At 38.6% G+C, this 18756-nt stretch overlaps 3 protein-coding genes across 9 annotated transcripts in view; 2 read left to right on the top strand and 1 right to left on the bottom strand.

Moving 5' to 3' along the window:
• The window catches only part of LOC131426170 (uncharacterized), a 50413-nt gene extending 44915 nt beyond the window's left edge, over nt 1–5498 (top strand). For all 7 annotated transcript variants that reach the window (XM_058588666.1, XM_058588665.1, XM_058588669.1 and 4 more), the window contains exons 7-8: nt 4101–4743; nt 4806–5498. In XM_058588666.1, the coding sequence (XP_058444649.1) occupies nt 4101–4743; nt 4806–5444 (1282 nt within the window). In that variant the 3' untranslated portion in view covers nt 5445–5498. The remainder of the gene's footprint in view (nt 1–4100; nt 4744–4805) is intronic.
• LOC131428434 (probable ATP-dependent DNA helicase HFM1) lies at nt 5458–18333 on the bottom strand. The gene is made up of 10 exons (XM_058592389.1): nt 18219–18333; nt 17521–18163; nt 17005–17461; nt 16812–16937; nt 15094–15325; nt 14870–15033; nt 10174–10695; nt 9899–10110; nt 8920–9843; nt 5458–5598 (listed from the first exon to the last, which is right to left on the bottom strand). Exons 1-10 carry the CDS (start codon nt 18331–18333, stop codon nt 5541–5543), a joined length of 3453 nt encoding a protein of 1150 aa, XP_058448372.1. The 3' UTR covers nt 5458–5540.
• Nucleotides 16027–16801, top strand: LOC131426172 (pro-resilin-like). The gene is made up of 3 exons (XM_058588671.1): nt 16027–16214; nt 16278–16358; nt 16439–16801. Exons 1-3 carry the CDS (start codon nt 16137–16139, stop codon nt 16565–16567), a joined length of 288 nt encoding a protein of 95 aa, XP_058444654.1. The 5' UTR covers nt 16027–16136; the 3' UTR covers nt 16568–16801.
• Nucleotides 18334–18756: the final 423 nt, after the last annotated feature.

The following is an 18756-nucleotide window of genomic DNA, read 5'->3' as shown; positions in this document are numbered from 1 at the left end:
TATCAGTGGTCCTAGATGACTGCCTTGTGGGATTCCGAATGAAGCGGAAAACTCATCAGACACAATCACTGATTCAGTTTTGTAATGACTGAGCGGAAACATATATTGGAGAAGCCAAATGAATGAAAAACTGACAGAAAAGATGATTTATTGGAAAAAGATACGCACAGAGACAGGGGTGGAATCATGTAAGGTGATAAGTGACTATCACCTCCTGGTGATAACGAGGTGATCACCAGAATGTTTGGAATCACCGAAGGTGATCACTTTTCCTATCACCATCACCGGTGATTGAGCCAACTTCACTCCATTTATCACCTGTCAAGAAACGTCAATTTTTCAGGAGTAAAATATGAATGTGGCGTATACCGTTGATATTAGGAGGAGTAACATATGAAAGTGGCGTATACCCATACAATATTTTAAAATCTAAAGTTTTATTCCTTTAGTTTTCAATTTTTTTCATCAATTCGAGTCATGTTTATCAATGATGATTTGTATGGATCGAAGAGTAACGTTGAAAAAAATTACCTGCGCACAAACAAATAAAAAAAAAATCACTTGTTGGTTTAATTTAGCGCCGATTTTTATTTTTCAATGGAAATCAATGTCACAGTCAATTCTTTGGGATAAATTTGCTAGCTTTGAAATGACACGAATTGTTAGATCTTCTTGATGTTCCACAACGGATGGCATTCCTCTCGAATGAGAAAGATCCGTTAAATAATTTCTTGTATAGTTTTCATTCACTTTACGATTATGGCATTTCACAGAGCTTTCAAATGCTACCTCCATTTTGGAAATTTTACCCACCGGTACTACGAATATCCACTATGATTAGCAGCAACTAATTGTCCAAAAATATTGCCTTATTTAGTTCAACTCACAAGAAGAAAATTAAGAACGCAGTTTAATCTTATTTACTCGTTCAGTTGAACGAGACTGATATGTCGCTTACTAAGTCACGGCCATCTAATTCTACTGAAAATGTTAGCATAAATTTTTTTATGTTACGTTATGTGCAACAGGAGATGTCTACATTCATAAACTTATCACTTTTCCAGAAAGCAACTTATCTTTGACTTTACGAATACCCCAATGATATTCCTTCAAATAATAATTAGAACATAAATGAATTGATTTAATTGATAAATACTACCGTTCATTCTATGAATTCTTTAAACTATATAAACTAAGTTACTTTTCATTTTGGTATATAATTTTGACACAATATGAGTACGAATTTCATTAAAAAAATTATCCTCTCCGACCAATATTGGTAAGTTATTTTTATATCAGTGGCTTAAAATTCACCTAACGGACAATAATTTATAAAGCCACTTCTCAAAAAATCAAATCACTACTGAAAGTGATAACTAAATTGCTATCACCTCTATTTTGACATGAAGGTGATTAAATCGTGGTGACTATCACCTTACGTAATGCCAACGTTTGATAGTGATGTTAGCCTCTCAGCAGTGGTGACAGAACTTGGTGATTATCACCTTACGTGATTCCAAATTTTCAAAAGTGATAATCACTTGGTGATAATCACCTTACATGATTCCACCCCAGGACTCGAACCTGCGTTCTTATACATCCCGTGCATACGTGCTACCATTTCGCCACTCTGAATCTTGTTTTAGTCACTCTAAAACGTCAGTCAGACACAGTAGAACGTACATCGAACATGGTCTACATCCTGGCCGTCACCCGACCGATACCTTACATCCAAACATCTTCTCTGTCCATCAAACACTAGTCTTCTCGCTTTATACCTATTTCTCCGATCAAGCATTGATGACGGCCAGGACCATGTTCGATGTACGTTCTACTATGTCTGTCTGGCGTTTTAGAGTGACTAAAACAAGATTCAGAGTGGCGAAATGGTAGCGCGTATGCACGGAATGCATAAGAACGCAGGTTCGAGTCCTGTCTCTGAGCGTATCTTTTTCAAAAAACTCATCTTTTCTGTTAGTTTTTCATTCGTTTGGCTTCTCCAATATATGTTTCCGCTCAGTCATTGCAAAAACGGTTCTTCCACGTAAATTTGTGTGAACTGCGACGCTACATTTATGTGCATCTAATAAGATGTAAAATCACAGGGTTTTTTTAAGTGTGTAGTTTCAACGTCATTGAACTGAGAATCGAGTCAGTTTCGAACCTGGTTTTTGTATCAGGTTTGCCTCGTTGCTACGTGCGAATCGAAGAAGTGTTTCTTTGATGAAACTACCCTGGGTCAGTTTCAGTTTTCTCAAGTGAAAACGACATTAGAGTCAAATGAAAGGTCTTATGTTCCCATAGCCTGCTATTGAACTTCATCCTGATCCGACTACCGGTTCCGGAGATACAGGGTGATATACACTGAAAAAAAATCAGAGAGCGCTGAACCGATTTGCACGAACTTAGATTCAAATGAAAGGTCATTTGGCCTCATAGTCTGCTATTGAATTTCATTTAGATACGACTTCCAACTCCAGAGTTATAGGATAAAATGTGAAAATAAAGTATAAAATGTTCACTCAATTTTCTCGTAAATGGCTTAACCGTTTTTCAAAAAACTGGTATTCAAACGAAAGGTCTTGAAATTATTTTCTTGATTTTTTTTTAAACATTTTATCCGCATTCAACTTCCGATTTCGGCACTAGAGTGCGATAAGTGAAAAATTTTCGATTTCTTGAGTATTTTTTCACAAATGATGGATTCGATTTTTCTGGTTTGCAGAACTTATTAGTTTGTGGGCATATAAATTTGATTCGGCACTACTAGTTTCCCATTTCCTGTTCCGCAAGCACCGAAGGTAGTGAAGAAAACCTCCAAAAGTCGAAATCACTTCGATTTCTACGCAATACTTGAATCGATTTTCACAAATCTTGATTTAAATTGAAGCTCACATTTGTCTCAAAAGCTACTTAAAATTTCAATTACAGGGCAAAGAATGTTAAAGCTTTCAATCCGCCATATAAAATGACGATACAAAACCGTAATGCACCGGTACGAGCTGGTACGGAAGAAGAAAACACAACTCGCCTTTACAAACAGTGCACACAGCGAGCTTTGCTAATTTTCATACACGCTGTAAAGAAAACAATACGTAAACTGATTATTTACTCACTTTCCTCAGATATAGCGTAATCGATTTTCACAAGCTTAGGTTTAAATTAAAGGTCTTATGGTCCCATACAAAAAGCATGAGAATTTCATCCGAATACAACTTTCGGTTACAGGGCGAAAGCCATTTCGCCGAAAGCGCGGAATCCTGAAATCGTCTTAAAATCATAATTAGAATTGATTTAAAATAAAGACAAATGAAAGATGATAGAGTTAATGCCCGTTTTGTTGACCTACAATTGACCTTCTTAAATAAAGATTGATTCCTGTACTCTTGAATAAAGATTGATTCATGAACCTCAGAACGGAGTTCCCAAGAAAACTTGTTGACTATTAGCTACTAAGCATCAAAGCAATTGCATAGGCGTATCTACCAGGCAAATGTATGTGTTATTTAGGGGTTAGCCAAATTTTGTGCTAGGGCACATAACAATTTTTATTATTTAAAAAATAATAAATGTATGTGGTATTTTCGGTTTATTAAGTGAAAATGAAAAAAAATCTAATGTGGGTACGCCACATCGTTTCGGTCCATATGCTGTCCGAGATCGCTACCGCTCGTTCGGACCTAACTAACTAACGACTTTAGGTTTCGGAAGCATTTAAAATAGTGGTCAGAAACATCAAAAAGCATCTACCTTACATTTCTTCAAGCTGGCCAAATCGATCTTCATAAATTTATAAATTCAAAGAAAAAGTTCTAGGGTTTCATACAGAATCCCTGAATTCGTTGTGAATAATACTTCCAGTTCCGGAACTATAGGGTGTTTTGATTCTTAGACTTTGCTTGATTACGTTCAAACAAACTTTCCTGTTTCTATTCAACGAACAGTTGTTTTTAGAACTCCACAGTAATATTTATGATGGCATGAGTAGTATGAGAAAGGCATCACTACACCACTAGGTGGAATGAAACAGGGTTATTTTTTAAAATATTGCTTCTTGTTTACATCATACTAATGACATTTTACATTCTTTATTTTGCCAGTATTACCATCGCCTTAACGGAGAATGGCTTCACGTTGGGTAGCGGCGCCGGAAGCGTCGGAGCTAGAAGTGTTGGCTCAACGGACACCCTTTATCGGAAGGTAAAGTCGGATTCATCCACAGTGTCCCCTACAAATTGTGTCCGCAGCAATAGTCACTGTAGTGATCTAAACAAATCTAGTCAAATGTACAGTAGTCGCACGGAGCTGAACCGTTCACCGGTTCGTCAACAGGGCTGTCGATCGCCACCAAAAAGAAGTGCTTCGAGTGACCGAGCTGGAGTCGGCGGTGAGTATTCGCTGCGATCCGAACCGATCTACGCGGTGGTTGACATGAACCTGAAGAAGGCTAGACGGCTGCATCAATTCAGCTACGGTGTCAGAGATGCTGATCTAGTCGGAACGCAATATGCTCCGATGCAGCCTTCAGAACATAACATCAAAGTGGAAATGATACGTGATTTAGAAACTGGGCGACTTAAGGAGAGAACCAATATCGATTGTCCGACATCGCTAGCCAGTGGAAGTGGCCCACAGACGAGCAGCAACGATTATGAAGAACTGAGTGATTTGACAATCGAAAATTTTGCTAGTTTTGGGGATGATTTGGACAATGCCAACGACGATGAGAACATTTACGAACCGGTAAGTTCGAGTTAGACTAGTTAGCACTTATTCGTCAGTATCAATACTATTTTTATCCGTAGATCAACATTCCCGAACATTCGTCCAACCATTCATCACCGCAGCCGACTGCCACCGGATCCTCTCAGATGAACAACCTGTGGCGTAATTTGAAGAAAATGAACATCAATCAGCTGATCAAACGACCGGGAAGTCAACCGGAAGCGGCTCATCTGCCAAACCAAAGAGAAGGAGACATTGAAGGTGAAACCGTACCACAGAAGGGTTCAACATTCAGTGAGTTGAGTAAAAAATTCGATCATCATCGACGTTCAATTAAAAACCGAATGCGAGTGTTGGTGGATCGGCATGGACAGCAGCCAGCTGCGACGGGTCCGACAAACGATACGACATCGTCGAAGCTGCTAACTCAATCCGACGAGAAACTGCGCAAAACTTCCGACAGTCGACCGCTGTTTAGCACATTCGGTCGGAACAAAAAGTCCCGAAAGTCCCTGTCGTTTGATGATTTTGTACCGAGGAAAAAACATCACCCTCAGCACCTGGACGGAGTCGTGGTGGGTGTTATCTGCAAAACGGATAAGGTGAACGACGAACTGCATCAGGAGCTAAAGCGCCAGTTGTCGAAACGATCCGATAGTAGTGACGGCAGCAGCAGCAGCAACAGTGGTCAGGAGAATAAGAATAGCATAGAACTGTAGGTGTAAGTGTAAGAGTGTAATTCTATTTCATTTGTCCAATCGTTACTCAATAAAAACCATCACTTTAGTGATTATTTCAAATTAAAAGCTGTCGGCTTACCGGAAGAAATTTCCCTTTTGCTTCTTCGGCGGTGATGCTAGGAATTCGTCGATTCTGTAATGGAATGTAGAAAAAGATGCAATGAGAATATTTTATACCGTCTATTCGATTAATTTGCTAAACAATTATAAAACCTACTCTCTGAAGGTGAATGAAAATATTAATAATGACGAAAAAAACGGAATCTAGTATTTGATTCTGAGCCTGGATTACAGAACTGAGTTCTGGATCTAAATTTTTGAAACTGATTTCGGGAACTAAAAGGTGTATAAACAAGTGCGTGCCGTTTTCTTACAGATGGGGTAACTTAATTTCTATTATAGTGATTGGCCTTTCCCAATATGCATTGGCAAGCTACAGTCATACAGTTTCAGAATCAGTATGAGTCATTTAGCTGAAAGTAAAATGATAAGACATGACAAATTAATTTTGAAACATGCCCTAGAATCACACCGTACCCACCGCATTGCCCAGACATTGCTCTTTCCGATTACTATTTGTTTCAGTCGAGTTAAAAAGTATGTTTGAAAAAAGTATCTGTGAATTTCCAGAAAGATGGGAAAAGGTAGTGACTAGCGATGAACAATACTTTGAATGTTCAATTTTAAACCATTTTTTGCTAATAAAGTTTTAAAATTAGAGAAAAAACGGCGCGAATATATTTATACCCCTAATATAATTCGGGATCAGACCAGAATCTAGGTTCATTTCAGTTTCAAAATTCTGGTTCAGAATTCAGTTTCAGAATTTAATTTTAGAACTAAGTTCCAGAATACAGATTCAGAGTTCAGATCAAGAATCCAGCTCCGGAATCACAGTTCAGAAATTTTAGTCTACATTTTGGAACGGAAATTCACGTTCAGGCCAGACATCAGTTGAAGAATTTAGGTGCAGAACTCAATTCTTGAATTTAGGTTCAAACCATTTCCAGAATTCCGGTCCTGAATTCTATCCAAATATTCAGTTCAGAAAACTCCATCTCAAAAAAAAATTTGTTTTCAGAATTCTGGAACTGTAACTCAACTCTGGACCTAAATTTTGCAAATAAAATCCAGGGTCACACCAGAATCCAGAATTCAGTTTCTTTTTTCAGAATTCAGGTAATCTGAGACTGGAACTGAATTCTTGACCAGAATTCCGGCCCTAACGCTCGGATTCAGTCAAAGAATCCTGGTCTATAGTTCTGACTTAGAAGGAGGCCTCAATGAGGATCTCGGCTCCCTTTCGAAATCAGACGCTTTTATTGTATATTTTTACATAATATTTACTCATACATCTTTTTTACCTATCATATTTTCTAATTAAAAAAACAAGCGAAAATAAAACAAATAAAAGTTTGATAAATATTATGAGACCAATGCTCTTTCAGATTACACAGGGCAATAGTGGTTATCAGTATCAAAACTACATTAAACAATCTCATATTCGTTTGTTTTTCTGCCTCATTAGTAAATGATCGCATCCAAAACAAACGAAGAGAGACGAAGCATTTTCGTCTCTCACTGCCACAAAAGAGAGTATCAATACCAATGCCACTCGTTCCCCTTCGACATGATAAAATCAAATAGCGTCTGCAGGGGGAATTTCAGTTCTTATCGATATAATGAAAATCTGTGACGTTTGGCTATAGAGAGTGTCTAAAGTAAGATGAATCGAAATAATTAAATCCCAGAACCTCTTTGTGAAGTAAAGCTAGTATAGATACGAGAACCAACAGGTAAAAATCATGACGTATTGTCTTCTGTTATTATCGATTCTCGAATCTTCAGTAAAATATCGATACTGCACAGAATACGACATACACGGAACAGCGAAAATGACTGAAAGGGTATACGAAAAAAAGAACACAATTTTGAAACAACTGTTCCGCTGTTGTCGTTGGCTGGCTATGCACTAAGAGTGACAACAATTTCTCGTTATTTTCGTCTATGTTGAATCAACAAAAATTACTTTTATTAACTCTGGTGCTGAATGACTTGAAAGCGAAGGTGCCACTGAGTGGATTCTGCAGATTTGATAGAAAACCTACTGATGGGTGCCAGGCATGCTTATTCATAAATTTAAAAAAAACGAACGCGAGCGCACTTCGGAATCATGTTTGGTTACTATGCTAATACAGATTTAGTTGGGTTAGTTACTGTTCATGAAACCTAGATTCACTCTTTTGCACCATTTTACTGAAGTTACTAGAAAAGTTAAATGGTTCGAAAAGATTAGGACGTCGGTTCTCTGGAATTGTCATACTTTTAGTGGACTACGAATTGTATACTTTTAGTGGACTACGTGAGTTTTTGAAGTAAATCGCTACGAAATGGCCTCGTATGAAGTAAAATAAATAGTTTTTTCCGAGACAATGCGCCAGTGCACCATGACATCGGTTAAAATCAACGATTTGGGGTTCCTGTTGCTTTCCCATCGATCTCATTCGCCCGATTTGGCTTCCTCAAACTCCCAAATCTCAAACCATTTCTGAGAATCGATGTGAGTTTCGTTTCGATTTTTTCGACAGCTATTTACGGATCCTGAAATCGAGAACCGATTTAGCCAAAGCGAACTTGTATGGCCATCAACTAATATGTAACCTAGAAAATGAAATAGTTTGGCAGCACATTTAGAAGACTTCTTCCGTTTTTATACAAGCCGGAACAAAGAGCCATCTCGGAGCGAATCCTGTTCATGATGTTCACAAATTGTCTTTGCAGTGAATTGTCGTCATTCAATATAATGTATGAGGATGAACTCAAAATATATTAGCGCAACCCTTCATTGAAATCCATTCTATCATTTGTGAAAATCGACCTAGTAATCTTTGAATAATCTGTGTTTGTACTGTTTTGAAGCTTCCGCCTGCTGGGCCCTTAAGAATATTATACGTTTTTTCGCATCTCGCACGAGATTCACTCAACTGCAGTAATCTCTTACAGAACTGTTTAAATTTCTCTTGAAAGTTTGATTTATCCGCATGTGATCCTTTTCACTAAACGGAGATCCATTTTGGCAAATTTTTCCCTCTCGATCAACAGTTGAATGTTGGTTGTACCGATTTCCCGCTTCCAATTTTTTTTCGAACAATTCCCCGCACGAGAGAGATCCAGATCTTGAAAGCACGTACGCTGCTAGACTCCATTTTCGTAACAATTGCAGAGCTACTACTGTCATTTACACAATCAAAATATTACACAGTGAAGCAGTTTCACTCAAAATGTTAATTGAAAACACCCAATGGGTAAAAATTACAGTAATTTGAAAGTGATGCAATTTGATTCCCCTCAATATGGCCGATGTACTTCAAATAATTGGTTGTATGGTACGATGGAACACTTTGAAACGGAAACTTTCAAAAGTCAAACTGAACAATTTCACGAACGTACTTACCCCAAGATTAACTGACTTCGACACGGTCGCTTAAAGAAGTAGTCCTGACGCTGTCCACAAATATCAATGTCTTCATCGGGTTGTTGCTTTTTAGAATGGATTTCCGGTTTAACTCGAGGTTGAACAACGGCGGATAATGTACTTTGTTTAACCTTGGGGATTTCGGTGAACACACCAAAAATACACACACGACGTACTGAACTGTGCCGTGTGTTCTGTTGATCTTCTGGTGATCCGAAAAGAAGAAAAGGATTCTTTCCGATGATATCTTTAAAGTAATTCTGACGGCTTGTACCGCTGTTGTACTGAGGAATACTCTGAGAAATGCATGGTGCTAATTGCGGTGCAACAGCAGAAATGGAAGTATAATTTGTGGTTTTCATGTTTTTTGCTGCATTAGGTGGAATATTTTCGGAATTTGCTTTGAAATCTTCAGTTTCAATGAAAACATTTGGCCTTGTCAACTGGTCAGTCTTAGTTCCGTTGGAAACAACCGGAGCTATCTTGGATTTCTTGGTGAAACGAAAACACTCGAGTGTTCCTTTCTCGGGAGAACTATCAATTTCAATAGTAGACGTCAGGTTGCACGTATTGTTCCACACTGACAAATCGATAACTTCATCGACATCGACAACTTTGTTTCCAGCAGCAACGGCAGAAGAATCAAGTCGAATGGAATCTTCCTTGCGGTAGAATTCGGTGATTTTTTTCGACTGTTGATTGTTCGATTTCGGAGGTCTCGGTCTCGGCCGACAAGCCGTTGATTTCGCGGCCGCATACGTATCCTCGTTGATGACAATCGTCTGTGAACAATCCAACCCAACCCAGTTGGCACAAACCACATGAGCCGTGGCGGAAGCTGCCGTTGCATCGGGGATTTTGAACGAAGCAGAGAAACTACCGTTTCCACCGAAACTGGAGTCACTGGAATTTCAAAAATTTTAGAAAAATGTAATGGATATTCAGATAGCCAAATTACCAATTATCGTTGAAATACAGTACATTATTGTTCGTGTCTCCGATAAGTATTGCCAGTTTAACCAATATTTGTTTATCGTGTACTGGGTTATTCTGAACAACAATTACTCCCATCATGTAATCTTGTTTCAATGCAAGTTGGATCGAAAACGTCGGGAGTTTCCGAACAAAATCAACGATATCGTTGCCGAATGGTGGTGCCTTTTTCACAATCTATAATGAAAAAAAAAACAACGCCTTCAGTTGATTGCAAACAAAAAATACGAGAGAAATTACAACTTCCAACTCCCTCGGATCTGTATTGGCCACCTCCTGGAAGCTAATTTTTCCTCTAGCAGCCAAATTGCTAGCATACACCGTTCCGATTCCTCTAAGCTGCTTGGTAAGGTAAGGACTATTCGCCCAGAGCTTCGTCTCAAGACATTGAACCAAAATCAGTGTGCTCAGCAAAGCAGTGTACACGCCATTTTCCTCACTAACTCGGTTGCAATTTACAGAAATGAACTCCGTAATACATTTAATCAACCGTTTTCCTACGGTTATCATTCTAGCCACTTCCTGTTGAAGTGAATGATGTTCGATGTTTAAATTTCCGAATACTGCCTGCAGTAGGCAGGAAACCATTGCGGGGGTGGTCTGAATACGACCACGTAGCGGAAAACGGATAGTAGCTTTGGTCTGGGAACGGTTCAATTCGTTCAGTATGCGCTTGTCGCTGTTACGACATTTGAAGGCAGAAAATTCATCACAGTGCGTTAAAATGGTGAACATTTCGAGTAGCGATTCGGATCCTTTGATCTGCACGATATGATAAGCATTGTCTTTCAGTTATCAGTTTGTCTATCGTTTAATATAAAGCCACTATTATAATAAGAGTCACGCGAAGAGGAATCCAAAAGGAACCAAACCAACCGTCAAACGTTGAACCAAACGAGCAAAATAACTAAACGTTATATGTTTCTGAAAAGTTCAATAAAAGTACTGTTATCAAAGAACAAAATGTGATCTTCACAGTAAATCTTCGTGGCTTTTTCCCTGTAACGTTCGAATTCGGAACAGATTCGTAAACTGGAATAACTCTTGGAACTAACATTACTTTTCTAATCTTAATTTACAGAGATAAAATATGTATGTAAATTTTTTAGGCTTTAAATCTGATTTTTAAAAGTTACGCAGTCTAGAATTTTCTGGTAATTCGCAAGAATTATGTATATAATAATGATAAATCCAATATTAAATATCGTAACACAAAACAAAAGTATAGGAAACAATAGAAATAGTTCTTTGCAATTACGCATGCGCTATCCAATATAATAGGGGAAGATGTTCGGTTGCCAGCACTCCACCGTACTTTTTGAAAGAAAGCAGAAAGCGTCATTCCGACAAATGTCATGTGTGTAATAGCAGCACGTTCTTTTTGTGCCGAATATCGAAGCAAACTGACGCTTGTGCTTTTTGCTGCGCTCAAAACAAATTTTAATTGAGTGAAAATCAACACAAAAGTTTTTTTATGATTTTTTTTTATTGTATCATAAATTGAAAAGCATCAATCGAAAAAGTGAGTGGATTGATTATTTATGAGGTGAAATCGATCTATTTCGTGATTTAATACCAGATGCTATCAAAATTTTCGCAACCAAAGATTTGTTTTATCATTTTCAAAATGTCTACCGATTTCGATTACCGGCACCCCATTTTTCCTACAAATCGTGAAAAATTGTTAGCGATATGCAGGCTACTGTCGATACAAAGCAAACCAAAGTTTCGGCCAAACATCTAGCTGGTCATACAGCAGATACTCCGGCTAAGAAAAAGGCGGGTAGGTAATGTCAGAGACATAACTGGATGTAGTGAATACGAAAACAACTGACATGTTCCTTAACTCTTCCGACTATCAATTAGCTGATCTATTGTATGAATTATGCAAGCATTTCCCTTTTTCACATTTTTCGCAAAAACAAAGAAGGCTTCACTTGATCTCGATTACTGTGAATTTCACATAGCGAAAAGTGCACAAATCTAACCAAATTGTTCTTGATTTGCACTAAACTGAGAATAATTACCTTCGATTTGCGAACAACAAATTCTAATAGTTCTTTAGAAAACTTTTAGAGCCATTAGAACGGCTGATTTTGTGTGATGCTCTCCACCGTTGTTCTCTTTTCGTTGTTTTTTCACCAGTGCAAACGACTGGCAGCTGTTACGTAATCGCTCTTGTCGGAAGCGAAACTAGCTTTGCAAACGACACACAATACATCTGCTCGCAGTGGCGATAGAATCCAAGCTGATCCAATTTTTGTTAAGAGGTTGCTTTTTACGTGATTTCGTTTGTAGCTTTTTCACTGATGGGCGCTCCTAGCGGCTATAAAAATAGCAGCATATATAATTTTAATTTCGATTATTTCATTTCGGATTTGCATTTCATTGAAAGAAATTATCAGGAAAGCTGTACGGGATTTATTCCTGTCTTCCAGAAGGAACAAATTGTGGAACTCACTACGATATTAAGCCCTGTTCGGAACATTTTTCTCGAACGATTTGTTGTACAGCAGCAGATATTTTGTTCTCTTCCTCAGAACGCGTTCCGATTGGCTGGTGTTGACATGGGTCAAATGAGACAGGCTTTACAATAGTGTACTATTGAAATACTTCAATGCTTATGCTATACACGTTTAAGTTGAAAAATTTCGATTCTATTGGTAGTTAGATTATATAAATCCTTTCACAGATCACTGAGATTTAAACGTTTATACCAAACATTTCACGAAAGTGTAATTTTGAATTATTTGAGATTATGTCACAAACTGAAAATTTTATCATAAAATTGTGATCATATTTACGATGGGGTGTAGCAAAAATTATGTTGATTCGTTAGATACAACAAAAGATATTCACGATCAAAAACTTATCACTCTCTCAGAGGGTACATTTTGAAAAGGCACCCCATAGTAAAGTAAGTCGTATTCACGACAAAAAACACCAAAGGCGCCACCATCTAAATCATCGACCAAGAGAGCCAAGGTGAAGTCACCATCAGACATTGAAGACTTTTGTCAAAAACGCTTCCAAAAAGAAATGTTTTTCCTTTGAATAACTGCAGTCTTTACATATATTTTTCCATTTTATGTAAAATTTCTTAGGGTAACCGAACACCTTTTTTGAAATGGCCAAAATTTATCACTTTACTAAATTGATAATAAAAAATTTTCAATCAATTGAATCAACTTAGTTTCTTATTCAGTTGTTAGCTAGGAGCTTTAGCTTGCCATTGATGGATATATGTTCGCATAATGTGCACTTAGTCAGAAGTTATAAGCTTAAAAAAAAGGGTACCGGTAACCGAACACTCTCCCTTAACATTTAAACTGGAGTTTAAAGTGTTTTACAAATCAGTGGAAATATTCTGTGAAAAATATTATTCCTTGTATCTACCGTTAATATGATTTCGTTAACGTTTAAATTACTGCATTTTTATTTTTATCGCAATCGGTCGTTGTATACAACCTCATATTATTTTTCAATATTTCATTACAATCTGTAATCTACCGGAAATCGACAACGTTTGTAAATATTTATAGCCCTTTTGCAAATATTTATAGCCCTTAAAATGGCTGATTTGTAACGGGCACTGTTCACTTTTCGGTGCATTTTACTCCAATGAAAACAACCAGCAGCTGGATAACGCAATCGCTTTTGTTTTAGACGAAACTCGCACTGCGAACGTCCCGCAGCAGAATTGCTCCCTGTACGGTTTGATTCAATACTGAAGCAATTTTTGTGAAAGGATTTCTTTTTATGTGATATCATTTGCAGTTTTTTCACTAATGAGTGTTCCTAATAGCCAGGCCACGCGACTGCCAATGACCACAAGTGATTATAAATATATTCTCCTACGGAAAAATAGGCATAGAGCGAGAAAACTAATGTTTGTTGTCTGATGAACAGAGAATATGTTTGGATATATGATACTGGTCGCGAGGTTGCTAGGATTTAGACTATGTTCGATGTACGCTTACCAAACCCAGTCTTGTGATAGAGCCGTGTCTACCACAGCTTATGGTTGCGGGAATGGTAACGCATATGCAAGGATTACTAGAGAACGCAGAATTGAGTTCTGTCTTTGAGTTTTTGCAATGACTAGTTTTGATAACTTAACGTCAAACCAACTAAAAGTTAATAAATCGATTTCAAGAATGTTTTGTAAATTTTAAAATCAATCGAAGCAGAATTCTTGGGCCTGTGTGCCGAGCTCTTGCCTCTTCGCAGTATGATATAAGGAAAGATAAAGACCCATAACTTCCAGAGTTTGGTTCCGAAATTGGCTTGAAAATTTGACAAAATATTCATGAAATGTTTTACTATTAGAAAATACAAATACAAAATAAAAGAATTTTCAAAAGTGTGAGAACCTTCCCGTTTCTTAAGATAAGATAAGCTAAGATAAGCTACACAGTATAAAATGCGAAAATAATGAAATATACATTCAAATAAGCTAACTATCGACTTATTTCAACTTCAAGCACCTCAGTTTAGGAATAATTGACCGTCAATTAAAAAAAGACATTTTTCCTTCGGTAATCGGCTGCCTAGAGATTGAAGAACAAAAACTACATGTTTTAAAACTAACATTTTGTTAGAAATCAGATCAGACGCCTATTATAAATAAGCTGTCATTTGCCTTTATGTAGATTGTTCTTATAAAATAATTGTCCTTGGTAACACGTTTCGAGGTACGATTGGGGATTCGGTTGGTTTCAAATCGATTGACTACCGTCCTGAGAATTCGAGCTGTACCTGATGTAGGACACTTCTAAATAGAAATATTACAACATTGAATTGCCGCGGCACCGTGAATCGATTTTTTTTGAATTATATCAATATAATTTATTCGTGTTGAGCGTTCAGGTTACGTACACCGGGTTTGGTTCTCTTCGCACGTCTCTTATCATGACAGGGTCTCAGTTCAACCTACCTTGATCAGCAATTTAACCGTCCGAAAACTGAGACAGTACTGTGCCATTAGGCGGCCATACTGAGAAGCTCTGATCGACATGGCATCGGTAATATCACCTTGATCTTTCGCGATCGTCACCAGGGAATATTTCACCAGAGCGTTCAATTCGGTCCGACTAAGTTCTGAAAATGCATGGAGGTGTAAATTTTTCAATACGCCAAACGAATACCGCCGTAGAGAACCTTCTAGTTTTTTCTCGATCTGAACTCTGTCCCGACCGACACCGAGAAGACCATAGCGTGCAGGTGACGCCAGGGCCCGGACGTAGAGAAATGTCGACCTCACCCAGTCCATTGCGCTACGCAAGTCAGTTATGGTTTGCAGCACAATCTCCGAGTTCAAGTGCTCGGCCAAATGTTCGTGTAGGTAAGATTCTATTGGGACGGATCCATTGGTAAGCGATTCATATTTTTTCTGAATGGGACGAACAAAGCAAAGACAAGAGCAGTAGAAAAATTAAATTTTAGCTTCCACCTGGGAATGACATTTATAAGATGCTAGGCAAGCTAATAGGTATGTGGCGCGCGCACAAAAAAAAGGGATTGACATCGCAGAACAGCAAAATCGCGTCCTTCACGAAGTTATTTCGTGACATGACTGGATGCTGCTGTTGATTTTATTATGTTGCATTGTTGGCTACGATCGTTGCCGAGAGTCTCACTGCCATTAGAACCGATACTCCTACGAATCTGTCCGATCTCCCGCTGAAATGATGCTACTTGTCAGATATGCTATGTTCATGTAAATTTCTTGGAATTGAAGTTTTGCCCGATTCTCCGGCCGACGGTGCGGACCGGAGGTATGCAACATTCTTGAGTCAGCCCTAAACCTAACCTATTGCGATTAGAGTGTTGATTAGCAACATGCACCAAATGTTTCGGCCTGTGTAAAGCGTGCTTTCGGTTGAATTTATTTCTGTTGTCTTGCTTCATCCGCTCCGGCTGCGGCTGCTGCTGTTTTCAATGTGTGACATCTTTGGCGAAAAAAGAGGCAAGGCTCACGCCGGATTCAGTATTCGATATCTTCGTAAAGTTCAACTCTAGAACGCTGTCCATAGTGCATATAAAAATAGATGTCGGTAGGATGGGTTAATTCATTCGCTAGTTTCAGTTGGAGCCTGCGGTTCATTTCTGACGGATGTGGAGGAACGTAATGAAATCTAGTATCTGCGGCAAGTGGCTTTTGTGATTAACTCAAATCTAGTAGGAAGTTGGACGCGGTCAAGATGTTCAAACAGCTTTTTCTAGTGATCTCGTTACTTTACTTCGTGTACTCGGCACCGCAGGCGGAAAACTATGAAGCGGTAATTTAAAAAGTGGAAATATAGTGACGGTTGAATTTATATGTTTCTTGTTCTCATTTCCAGTATCAATATCAGTACGAAGTGAAGGATCCGGAAAAGAAATTATTTTTTGATAAAAATGAAGCTGGAGATGCCGGAGGCAAGGTAAGCTTGTTGGTCCCATTTACGTTGCACACACTTAGGCTACGAAGAGTTTCTCAATAATTACTATTTTGTATTCAAAGGTTTCGGGCAAGTACTCGGTTTGGTTACCAGACGGACGTCTAATGACAGTGAAATACTCTGTGGACAAGGAAAGCGGTTACGTATCCGATGTCGATTTTCAGGAAAATGCCAATCCACTTTCTGGATAGAAACATGAAAAACACTGACTAAATCCATGCTAAAGATGCTACATTACAAATGCCGCGTACAGTAGAGTAGAAGATTATTAGTGAGTAGTAGAACTGAGTGGACCATGCGCGCAGTGATTAGAAATATTTCGCTAATTCTGCGAGAGAGAGACAAAACCGGATTCTTTGTACATTAATAGATTAAAAGTAGGAGAAAAAAAAATTAGATAATAAGATGACACTAGCAGCAGATAATTGTGCTTACCACTTTTTCCCTTTGGGTCATGATGACTGCAACTCCAAAAGTGTCATACTGTGGTCTACCAGCACGACCGATCATCTGAAAGACGCTACTTTCCGGATACTCTTCCATACCGTAGTCGGTGTACATCTAAAATACCATGTCAACATGCATTTCTTGTAGTAAAATGAAATAAAATCCGTTCAACCATGCATACCTGAGTTGATTTGATCACCACCAGGTGCGCCGGCAGATTAACACCCATCGCTAGAGCACTAGTACATAGAAGTACTGGAATTTGACCGGACCGAAATGAATTCTCGACCAAACTACGGTCGGCAAAGCTTAGTCCAGCGTGATGATAGGCATATCCAGCCACGATTCGTTGATTCAGATCCCCATTTTGAACCTTTTCTGCTACTGTTCGAAGGGTGTATTTCTGTTCTCCTGTCAACCCCAGGGAATGATTATCGGTTAGGTGTTTTGACGCAACCTCAGTCGCTTTGCGAGTGCTACAGAACACAAGCGTCGGACGTCCGCTAGAATGTTTTCGAATGACATCGAACAGTTTGTAGTTTAGGTTAAGATCGAATCTATATGATGTCGTGGTAGGATCACAGTAGAAACCCAAAATATGTTTTTCTATTTTAATAGGCCGGCGGGATTCTGGGATGCTACAAAAGACAAACTCATATAAATACTGGAATTAGTCAACTATAACCACTTATCTCACTTGTAAAAACAAGTTGTATTTTGTCCTCCGACCCATGAAGCCAAATCTGCCGCATTGGGAGCTGTTGCTGACAGCGCTACAATTCTCATCGGCTCGGCACGTTGAGCGTTGCCCGTATCAATAAATCGGTGAATGCTGCGCATCCGAGAAACCACCGCTTCCAGTATAGGTCCCCGAAATGGATCATTCAAAATGTGAACTTCGTCAATCATAACCAATTTAATGAGTCGAACAAAATTTACGTTCTGTCTCCACCGTCTGGTTATTGAATTCCACTTTTCCGGTGTGGTGAGAATCAAATTGCAATCTGGCAAATCCCAGAAATCGCGGAACTCTGTGTCCCCAGTAACCTCGGCACTTTTCACTCCTAAACGTTCAAAATTTTCCCTCCAATGGTGGAACTTTTCGGTACACAGGGCCTTAATTGGAGCAATATAGATCATCTTGAAGTCTCCCGCGTATTTGGCATCTTCCATATTCATGAGCAGCCGCACCATGGCCAGCTCAAAGATTACCGTTTTCCCCGACCCCGTAGGAGCACTTACGGCCAGTGACTTGTCCGTGTATAACATGTCATCCATGACCATCGATTGAATTTCATTGAAACTAGGGTATTCACAAAACACATGCCGGAATACAGGAGCTGAAAAATTTCACGTGCTTTATGAAAACGAATTGTTCATTAAAATGCAACTCACCTATTTCATCCAAGGATCGAAGATCACCGCAGCGCCCCGTATATATAGAGGGCCGCGGATAACTGGACCAACTCCGTCTTGGTGACTTTGGTGCTTGTTCCTGGTCCGTATTCATTTTAAACTTAATATCAGCCAGCCAATCGACGTGAAACGGATATTCAAAAACACGTGAAAATCGCGTATGAATGCAGATGGAAACGTTTCACTTCGAAGAAATGTTTCATTTGAGATACACACTAAAAAAACGCTGGTTACATATTTACAGCCACAAATATAAAACAGATGTAAAACTGCTCGAAAAATGGATTTCAAATTATTCAGAGTTTGAATCATGAAAAAGAACACACATCAAGGTGCAGATAACTTTAAAATGCCCATTAAATTTATAGCCATTTCGCAAATATGTTCAAAAATTACAATCAATTTCCGTTTTCACATTAACTTTCATTGTGAAAAAAGTGAATGGTCCGTAAATTTCACGCGTTTTTTTTTTGTGCTACCGACCAATGAGCTACCTCTCAACATCCACTTTTGAAAA

The sequence above is a fragment of the Malaya genurostris genome, chromosome 1, assembly GCF_030247185.1.
Source record: "Malaya genurostris strain Urasoe2022 chromosome 1, Malgen_1.1, whole genome shotgun sequence".
NCBI classification, from domain to species: Eukaryota; Metazoa; Arthropoda; class Insecta; order Diptera; family Culicidae; genus Malaya; species Malaya genurostris.
The sequence above is the reverse complement of the archived record's forward strand: the minus strand, read 5'-3'. Positions and strand labels throughout refer to the sequence as shown.

What these genes read in the sequence shown, in the direction of transcription:
- LOC131428434 (XM_058592389.1), bottom strand. Translation starts at nt 18,333, where the DNA reads ATGAATACGGACCAGGAACAAGCACCAAAGTCACCAAGACGGAGTTGG. An exon ending in CGGTTAAATTGCTGATCAAG is followed by an intron (nt 10,696 to 14,869) that starts GTAGGTTGAACT and finishes CATATCGTGCAG; the next exon opens with ATCAAAGGATCCGAATCGCT. An exon ending in CTGTATTTCAACGATAATTG is followed by an intron (nt 9,844 to 9,898) that starts GTAATTTGGCTA and finishes TTGAAATTCCAG; the next exon opens with TGACTCCAGTTTCGGTGGAA.
- LOC131426172 (XM_058588671.1), top strand. Translation starts at nt 16,137, where the DNA reads ATGTTCAAACAGCTTTTTCTAGTGATCTCGTTACTTTACTTCGTGTAC. An exon ending in AGGCGGAAAACTATGAAGCG is followed by an intron (nt 16,215 to 16,277) that starts GTAATTTAAAAA and finishes TCTCATTTCCAG; the next exon opens with TATCAATATCAGTACGAAGT. An exon ending in CTGGAGATGCCGGAGGCAAG is followed by an intron (nt 16,359 to 16,438) that starts GTAAGCTTGTTG and finishes TTGTATTCAAAG; the next exon opens with GTTTCGGGCAAGTACTCGGT.